The sequence below is a fragment of the Morone saxatilis genome, unplaced genomic scaffold (genome assembly GCF_004916995.1).
Source record: "Morone saxatilis isolate NCDOM2014 unplaced genomic scaffold, NCSU_SB_2.0 Contig7, whole genome shotgun sequence".
NCBI classification, from domain to species: Eukaryota; Metazoa; Chordata; class Actinopteri; family Moronidae; genus Morone; species Morone saxatilis.
The window spans coordinates 22,178,700-22,188,918 of NW_023340246.1; the positions used below are offsets into that span (position 1 = coordinate 22,178,700).

At 41.1% G+C, this 10,219-nt stretch overlaps 1 protein-coding gene and 1 long non-coding RNA gene across 2 annotated transcripts in view; both read left to right on the forward strand.

The window, feature by feature from the left end:
- The first annotated feature begins 2,733 nt into the window (after window positions 1–2,733).
- Window positions 2,734–3,540, forward strand: LOC118340925 (claudin-20-like). Its single transcript, XM_035679089.1, has one exon. It carries the CDS (start codon window positions 2,734–2,736, stop codon window positions 3,538–3,540), a length of 807 nt encoding a protein of 268 aa, XP_035534982.1.
- A 5,252-nt stretch (window positions 3,541–8,792) lies between these two features.
- Window positions 8,793–10,219, forward strand: part of LOC118340743 — a 3,265-nt gene continuing 1,838 nt past the window's right edge. The window contains exons 1-2 of the long non-coding RNA XR_004797384.1: window positions 8,793–8,836; window positions 9,085–9,126. This is a non-coding gene — a long non-coding RNA (uncharacterized LOC118340743). The remainder of the gene's footprint in view (window positions 8,837–9,084; window positions 9,127–10,219) is intronic.

The following is a 10,219-nucleotide window of genomic DNA, read 5'->3' on the forward strand; positions in this document are numbered from 1 at the left end:
ATACATGATAATACAAAACAATAATATAAACAAAACGACAAACAAACTAGAACAAATTAAAGCTAAAAAAACAACATTTAAAACAAAAGATTTGAATCTGCACCAAAATAAATGTTTGTTTCCCACCAAATATCATTAAATTAAAAACACACCTGCTTTAGTGAAATAAATAATTAAATACATAATAATAATAATTTGAACACATTTATTTCATATAAACCTTTAAAATGTCAAATAGCAACAAAAACACAACAGCAGATCAATAATATCAACATAACAACATAAACAACTGTAAACAAATAATGAACAAAAGAAACAATAAATCGTAAAATCAAACACAGTAAACGTCTGATGTCAGTTTGTCCTTTGCAGCCGTCGCAGACTACGGAGGCCCGCAGGCGTCGAGTCAAACCTCCAGAGTCCGACACTAATAGACCTCCAACAGGAGCAGCTGGATGTTAATACGAAGTGTTCAGGATGTGGGACAAACACTGCGACCACGGCCGAGTTAAACGAACACACCACCTCACAGTATACCTCACACACACACCACTGGTTTTGCTGGTTGAACGCTCATTAATCCCTTCGTTTGATTTCATAATCGATTCTTATAATAATATATATATTAGGTGAAAACCTGCATTTTATTTTTGCTTTTTTATTTTTGCATTTAAAACACGTCACCATTTTCTCTTTTTTCTGACAATTTATAGACAATTCATTGATTAATCAAAAAGCACCTGACAGATAAGGAAATGAAATATATTTAATTAATAACTGCTGTTCATTTTCCAAATCCTCCTTCATCTTTTAGATTGTTTTCATTTCATTTATCCGTCACAGAGCAGATTTACTCCACTGTATTATAATCGTTTCAGATAAAAAGAGTGTTTTTACTGGTTTTAATCAGCTGTCTGTTTATTTATTTATCTCAATGACAGAAGTCACAAGATTCTTAAATCTTAAATAGTTTTTAAGACTTTTGATTAAATTCTGCAGTTTTCTTGTGAAATACCTTTAATTTTCGCCTCTTCATGCCTTTAAAAAAACACTGCAGATGAAACAATCTGTGTGTAAAATCATTTTAATAGCTCACTTCAGCCACATTAAAGGTAATGTGGCGTCTAAAGCCCCAAAACATTGGGAATCCCTGTTTAATCTGCCCACAATACAGAACCTCCATTAGAAATCTGCCTGTTTTAAAGCTCCAGTAACTCCTGCTTCGGTGTACACGATGACCTCACCTCTCCGTGTCTCTGGTGGGAAACGGACTCATGTTTGCTGTGTTTTTATGTTGTTACGAGTTATTCTATCAACACAACAACATTCATTAAGCAGTGTAGCTGGTTGGAATGACGCTCACAGGCACTTTAATGTGGTGTTTTCCCACAGGGAGGCTGGTGGGTGAAACCGGGCAGAAAATGTGTGTTTATTGTTTGCAGTTTGGTGGAAGCTGCTCATGTCTGTGCAGGTCTGAGGCTGATAAGAGCCAGACTGGAGGATTATGGTAATAACAGGCTGCCACTGACTGACTGCTGGGTCCCATCACAGCAGAATGGTTGGGCGGGCTGCGGACTCTTATCACCGCGTTGCAGTGGGCGATCCTTCACGCAGTCACATGACACAGGCGACACCTTGATTCACACTGCAGCTGCACGAAGAACAGCTCAGTGGTTTTTATCACCAAAACCAGGACGCAACATGACGAGCCGATGGTGCACGTTGATCGTTTTTAAAAGCACAAAAGATCCTGTCAGTCGGCTGAAATGTGACTTTTTCGTAAAGCGACGGGCAGATATTATCAGCAATAATCAGTAACGAGCTCAGGATCATTTTTAAGAGGTGGTACCGCATTTTTCGCGCGTGAAACTCTTTCTGTGAGTGTTATCTGGCAAAGCAGAAAGAAAACAATCATTTTCAAAGAGAACCATTTCTGCGGCGTACCCCGCCATCAACTCATCAGATAAGAACGCTGCTCTGCGGCTCCTTCAGCAGAGCCGGTGACCTTCAGGTTAGGAACAAAAAAACCTGTTTCCTGAACCAGAGTTTGGTCAGTTTTGTTCGTACGAAGATATTCAGAGAAAGGAAATAAAGAAAGAAAGAAATAAAGAAATAAAGAAAGGACGCCTGGTGCCTCTTTTCCAGGACGCAGAATGGGATGAAACTGTATGTACAGTTGCCAAGGAGACAGGAGGCAGGCAGAAGGGGTAGTTAAGAGGCTGATAACCCACACACACCCTGTGTTTTCATTCACACCGCTTCGTCCGCAGGAACCAGTTCAGGAGACGCCGCCAAAGACACAAAACACAGGTAAGATCCCGAGATTCAACTTCACTTAATTCCCCCTGTTGTTGCAGAACTGAGATTAAGAAATAAATAACTTCACTCCAGCAGCTTTTTCCTCCAGCTGGCTCAGAGGGAGTAAAACCCCAAGAGACGCTGCAGCTTTAAAAGGACATAATTGAGTGTCAATGACCACATCAGCTGCAATCAGCGAGCTCACACATGCTTAAACAGAAATGTAAAAAAAAAAAAAGAAAAACCCATCAGCAGCCTCAGCTGTGCGTCCGTCACGCTCCCACGCTCACTTCTCATTTCTCCTCTGGTTGCAGCCCGCTGGAGCCTACGCTGAGGAATTATCTGCTGTCAGGACCTTCCCGGGACGCCGCCGTCGCCGCTGCGCCAACAGGGACCGGAGCTGGGCTGGACGGGGGGGGGGGGGGACCCTGAGCCATGCTGTCCGCCGCCATTCAGATCCTGGCGTTCGCCCTGGCGCTCCTGGGCGTCCTCGGCACCACCGTGGCCACCCTGCTACCCAACTGGAAGGTGAGCATCAATGCCTGGTCCAGCATCATGACCCCCATCTCGCAGATGCAGGGTCTGTGGATGGACTGCGTCTGGTACAGCTCCGGGGTCTTCAGCTGCACCATGAAGAACTCGGTGCTGTCGCTGCCGGCATATCTGCAGACCACGCGTGCCGCCATGGTTCTGTCCTGTATGGTGGCGTCGTTCGGGCTCTGCCTCGCCTCCCTGGGGCTGAAATGTACCCGCTGGGGGGGCAGCCACCGAGCAAAGGGGCACACAGCCATCGCTGCAGGGGGGTGCTTCGTTCTGGCCAGCTTCCTCTGCCTGGTCCCCGCGTCCTGGTTCACCAACGAAGTCATCACCGCCTTCCTGACCACGGATCTGCCGGAGAGCAGTAAATATCAGCCCGGAGGAGCACTGTGCGTGACGTTCATCTCCGCTGGCTTCCTCCTGGCTGGAGGGGTAATTTTTTGTTTGTCGTGTCCCGGAAAGAGAACACAACGACCGGACTACGCTTCCTCCGCCGACCCTGACAGATTTCTCATGTACCAGAGGCGGGAGCTGCAGCCGGAGCCGAAAAACAGGCAACACAAGAAGGTTCAGCTGCAGATGGACGAAGTGAAGCCTCCTCAGAACAAACCAGAACAGAATCTGGAGCACAAGGTCTACTCGTCTCCCTCCAAACTCCCCCAAAAAGACATCAAGGACAGTTACAGCCTCCAGGAGTACGTCTAGTCCCCACAGCTGAGATCTGAAATGTGGAGTTTTCAGCTGAGGCTTTCTGGCTCATAGAAAAATAGGGGGGAGGTGGGCTGGGAGAGGTCTGTTTGAGAGGGAATAATTACCAAATGTTGGAAATGACAGATTGTGGATTCAGCCGAACGGGAGGTCTGCGAAGGATGAGAGGTGCTTTTAAAAAAACTGCACCAAACACTGTAAATCCTTTAAAAACTACCTGCAAAACTGCCGCAGCTTTCTCATACCAAAGGAAAAAAAGAATTAATGAATAAAAAAGAGCCAAACCTGCTAATCATAAAAAAAAAGAAAATTGAGCTCTGCTTGATATTGAAAGCCATCATTTTGCAGCTGTAGATGCTGTCTGCCTTCAGAGATTAACTAGTGCTCCAGCAGGGCCGGCACAAAGCTCTCTGGGGCTGCGAGCAGGATTCAACCACCACACAGAAATTACATTTACATTTAAGATACACTTTCTGATTTTGTTACAGCACTTTGGTGTCCACAAATTCCAAAAAATTGAGTTCAAACTTTGGACCACATATTTGCTATTAGCTGTTTTTAGCATTATTAATTCCACTTTCTGGAGAGGGGTCATCATATACAGTTAAAACCTCCAGAAAAAGTTGGAGCCAGTTGCACCTGCTATTTGCAAATATTTACACACAGTAATGGAACGGATAAAATTATATGATATATAAAATATATTTAATAATAATAATACATTTCTGCCTTTTATTCTGAAAATCAACATCCGAAGTCTCGTTGTTCCTTAAATAAAATATCACCAACTTATGTCTAACTTATTTTAACACAACCCACAATCTTTTCCTCAACCTAAACAAGTTTTGGTGCATAAACCAAAACTAAATATTCAAGAATGTAGTGCATATATCAGTGATTAGTTAAGAGCTAAAATGTGACAGTCAGATAGTAAGTGCAGGTTAAATTAAAGGCTCAGAAACACTGCAATCGTTACTCCGAACAGGAACTATTGGGGAAGTGTGGACCAGGAGGAGGAGCTTAATAATTTGGAACACAGTGTAAAAAGTTGGAGAAACACTGTGTAGTGTATTTGGACGTGCAGGAAGGGATGAAGTAAGATGATCTCCATCGATGTGGTAATAACAAAAAATATGTGGTTAGTGTTCGCAGGTTTGCTTCAGTTAACGCACTTCGTTAGAGTTAGGAAAAGATTGTGGTTTGGGTTCAAATGTTTGTTATATCAGTTAAGTTATATGTAAGTCGGTGACTTAGACAACCTGAGTGACGAGCTAAAATACAATAAAAATTTTCCTGGACAACATAATTATTTTAGTAATTTTAATACATATATACATAATAAATTAAAACACCAACAACAGTTCACATGTTCAGCTCATCCAAGGATGCCTGGTGGTGAACGTCGCCTCCGTCTCGTCTGCTTTGGGCCGGCTCTGAACTGAATTTGCTTTGGAAAGCCTTACAGAGCTTCGGTGCATGCTGTCCGTGCTTTAGTTGCTTACAGCTTGAATGTAGTGCAAAGCTGCTGTTCGTAGAAACTGTGCCTGCAGCCATAAAAAAAACACTGCTGACCTTTTTAGATTTAGTGTTTAAAACAAGTCCAGATCCAAAGCTTGAAAGTGATGGCGTCCGCTCCGTCTTTTCCCAGCGGTTCGGAGGGAGGCGAGAGGTGCAGAGTAGCATGGAGAGGGGTAATGATGCTCTTTGCTTTCCCATTATCCTCTCGCCACGGTTGGATGCACACTGCACACACGCACCCCTCCACCACCCTCCTTCAGCTGTATGAAAAGGACATCCAGTCATTTGCAGGATGTAACTTAAAGCCCAATGGACAGTCTGCAGTATTGTGGACATTGTGTTGGGGGGCTGGGGCCCTATAACCTGTCGAGAGCTGCCAATCAAACCTGCTAACGCTTCTTGGAAATGAGAAGGAAAGAAACAGCTGAGCTGAATGTCCACTGCTGCCTCTCAGGAAAAGCTTCAAACCTGCAAAAAAAGATTAAAAATACCTAGAAGAGAAAATAGAGTCCATTCGTCAGACCTGACAGTGACGCATTCACGTAGAAAACAGGACACATTCAGGCACAAGCAGCTAGAAAACAAATTTTTAAAAAATCAAAGCATGGCAAAATGACAACCAACAATCTTTTATGTGTTCTTTAATTCTGTTTTTGCTGCTTTTGGACTCAAACCTCACCCCTATATAGTTAAACACACATACACATGGAACATGGACAACAGGACAATTATGATGTTTAAATCATCGATGTATACAAAGATGGACGACATGACAGTTGTCCAAAAGTGAAGCCAAAACCTTTCTATCTCCCTCTGGTGGCTGACTGCAGTAAAGCTCATAACAGCCTCAATGTTAGCAGATCAGACAAAAATATCAAAATCTGGTTTATTTTTCCCAAAGTTTCTGTCAGTTTCAGTAGTTTAAATTAGGTATTTGAAGATATAAAAAGGGGGTTACACGTCATGAGTGACAGCTGGGTCCTGCTCACGATTGAGATTGAGTTGATGCAAGGGCAGTACTTAGATACCGCAGTGACAACCACAAGACAGCACAGACTCTGGCTCCAAATGAAGTCACATGAGGAAGTTATCCGATTGTATCTGTAATATTTCGGCTTCATTTCTGTACATCCATCACAATCGTCTGCTTTGGGCCGTCATCAGTTTTTTATATGTCGATGGTTTAAATGTACAACAACTTAATTTGATTTGAAAAGGTTTTAATCTGTGATAGTAATTCTAAAAATATCTCCTCTGTTTATGTATTTAGGTTTTTATTTTATTAACCTGCTCTCTATGGAGCTCACAAAGAAACAGAAACGTGCACATGTCCCTTTAAAGGCTCCGTACACTCTCACCCCCAACTCGTCAAATATGGCAGTGGACAGTGGTCCGACGCTTCAGAGTAGGACACACTGGCAGGAAGTCAGACACAGAAACAACATAGAGAATCTGGTCAATTTTCAAAATAAAACACCATGTAAAGACTCCCAATCGAATTTCACCAGACTAGAAGTTAGTCAGTTAGAGGAGATTTGAAGTGGTTTTGTTGTCTTTTTAAGGATAAAATGTGTTTTTTTGTTTCATTAATTAATAAATATTCCATCTAAACCCATTTGTTACTGGTCAAGATAACCATGTGTAAAGAATAAATGAAATTATATTTGACTTTTATTTGTTTTGATATCGGACACTAGCTGAGACTCCAGACTTGTGTCTAAACTTAACAATTGAAACTCAGCATTATTTATTTTACGTCTAATCAGACGTTGCATATTTATTATTGTTTGACCGAACGGTGTTACGGGGCACCTACGGCATCCTAGTGTGAAGCATCGGACCATATTTGATGAGTTTGGAGTGAGAACGTGCTGACACATTAGTTTGTCACGGAAATATTTGTCTCTGTAACTTTACACGAAATTCTGGAAAGATTAAAGAATTCACATTCAGCTTAAAAACTGAAGAATCATTGTTTTCTGTTTTCTGTTTCTACTTTAGCAGGTTTATAGAAATGAAAATTAACTCACAAGGGCTAAAAAAGTGAACAATGCTGTATATTGATTCAATAAAACACAGAGAGTTACTTTTGGGAGTACAAGTCTTTAATGGGCAGTCAGCTAACTAGCTGGTGTTAGCAATAAATACCAGTAACTTTTCTTTTTGGTGATTTTTTGCTGCTCATTTGCATTGTTCCTGAGACAATATCTCTCATATGAAAACTCAAAGACTAAAGACAGTTGAGTAAATAAAGAGGTTTAAAGGGGTGAGCATCACATTTTCAGTTGCTGATTTATCGTCTTGGAACTTGACATTTTAAAAATCAGAATGTAACTGAGTCTGAATGTTTCAGATGAAGAACGATCACTGTGTTTTTATCCGTCAGCAAATAAAAAATATGTCCAAACTGAAAGTTTAACTGGGCTCCGGATTTTATTTCTGAAGTAAAATGTAACGTTTTCTCTAAGGTTGTACAGTTTGACTAGTTGAGGCCTGTTGCTAAATTTGATTATTTCCTGTTTTATTTTGTAATCTTCCTCCTCTTGTGTCTTGTTTGGTTTCACTTTCTGTCTTTGTCTGTTTTCCCTTCAGCTTCACCCTGATTACCTTCACCTGTGTCTTGTTATCCTTCCCCACCTGTGTGTTCAGTCTTTGTCGTTCTGTGTCGGGTCATTTTGGTTTTGTCTCTGGTTGCTTCAGCCCTGTTATTGCTTTCTTGGACTTTCTATTTACATTAAACAATTGAAGTCAGCCTGAGTCCAAGTGACCAACCACTTGGCCGAGCCATTTTGCCCAGAGCGTCAGTTATTGAGTGGAATTCCGCTGAACTGCATCTTCCCTGTGAAAAACTACCATGAAGAAATCGACTTAAACAGGGACGTTGACTCACTGATCCTGAGCGCCCTGAGAAGTATCATCAGCATCGGAGAAGACTTCCTGAATTGTAACAATGCATAATGTTCAGGTAGATGATGTCCAATGTTCAAAAACTATTATGTGGCATTCAACAGAGGAACACAATTGTTTTATATTTACTTGCTGCATTGAACTCATGTTATTAATAAGCAGTGATTTTTAAGGTGGAGCTACTTTATTCAGTGTTTTTAGCGGTTTTAATCAGTGGGTTTTTTTGTTTTGGAGAAGACTATGTAGATAATTCAATGGTGGTGAAAACAGATATCATTAAACTTTAAATCTTGTATTTAGTTGATGTGAGCAGCGTCCTAGTGTCAAAAAAAATGTGTAATGTTTAGGAAGATTTTTTTGGCAGAAATAAAATGATATATTCATATGAATTGTTGTTTTTCTCACCTTTTTATAATGAGCCTTTTTAATCTAAAAAAAAGATGCCACAGGTCGCCTTCCACAGAGGCTGCCATGTCACAGTCATGTTTCTCACACCCACCATAGTTTCACCATCACGCTTGAAAGGGGAGGGTAAAGCGAAGGAATAGTAATCTGCAACTACACTGTTATATGCCAATAAATCCTACACACTGGTCCTTTTTAAATAAAATAAAGTGTGAAAGAACACTGCTGAGAGAAAATGTGTCCCACTATCATACAGTCTGCAGTAATGATGTTTAGGTTTTCAATGAGAGAACTGGCCTGGTGGAAGGGGAAGTTTGTACTGTGGTTTACAGGAACTTGGGGGACTTCTGTGAAAGTGAAAGTGAAACTAAAAGCAGGAGTGGGAGGGTCTGGATATAAATAGCCTTTTTCACTGCGACATTACATCATTAAGCTTAAGGCTCTTTGTCTCAGCACATCAAAGGTAAGATGTTTCTGTTATTTTAGCTTTATGGTTGATTTTGCTGATGCTTTTGTTTATCAGTAAGAAATATGATTATTGTACAGAAGCATTTAATTATCCTGTTAAGTTTCAGCTTCAGTTACAGCATATTGAATCATGGATAAAAACACTTAATATTATTAGTTATTATGGTAAACTTGCAGTTATTTATGGCAAAAACTAAATTATTTCTTTACACATGAGCTCAGAGTAAATGTTTGTCTTTGCAGAAATGGGATCCCAGACCTCCAAATGTGGTGCCCCATCATCATGTAAGTGATTATTACTTAAAAATCTTCATCTTTTATTCACACGTTGCACAATATCAACATTACTTCCTTAACACTTGTCTGATTTCTCGATACACCATATATGGTGGGTAACGCAAGTATATACAAATGATCCTGTGAGTATGGGGGCGAATATTGACCCTTTAATCAGTCTTACAATGGTGGTATGAGCCTAAAAGAATCACATTTTACTGTGATTTAATGTCAAACGGATAAAAATGAAGCCAAAAAAACGACATCATGATGGTGCTTTTTAAAAAGTCTGAATTTATGCTTTGTCTGGTCTGAGTTTGGATCGATCAGGACCATGGTAACTTAGTTCTCAGTGAAGTATCTCCCTCTGTATAAATATGAAATGGTATCATCGAGCTCTGGGTGCACACAGACGGTGGGTGGGGCACCTCCATGGCTCGCAGCAGACAGGTTGAGAAAAGAGGGTAAAGATGAATTCACTTTTTAATCTCAAAACTCTGAGCTCTCCTCTTGCCAGTTAACGTCTCCAGATCAGAGCAGAATGTGGTGTGACTGCAGGTGTTTACTCCTCCAGAAGCTCCGGCTCTATTCTGCAGAGCTCCCCAGGCTCCAGCAGCTGTCTGGGCAGCAGCCGCTCTGTCTCTCCATCGGTGGGAACGCATAAGATTATTTCAGTACTGATTAGAGCTTTGATTCTCTGCACGAACCTGACTGATTTGTTATTTATTAGTTTTTACTGTAATTTGCTCTGTATTATAGTTTACTTTTGTACCAATAGCTCATCAGATTTATTATTGTTTTGTAATGTGACTGCAGCAGTGGCAGCTCCACTGGCTGCAATAACACAATACCATTCAGTCTTATAGAGAAATGAGCCGACTTATCAGTTCAATTTATTATCTTTATTTCCTAATGTGTTTCTGGTCTCAGTCTCTAGTTTCAGTCTTCTTCCATACAGCACGATTTTCATTTAGTAACTGATGCTCCCATTAAAAGTAAAATAGACCATAAAGCAGGGGTGCCCGGTTAGCTCAGTGGGTAGAGCTGGTGACCATGCTGAGTCCTTGCTGCAGCGGCCTGCGGTCCTTTGCTGCGTGTCATC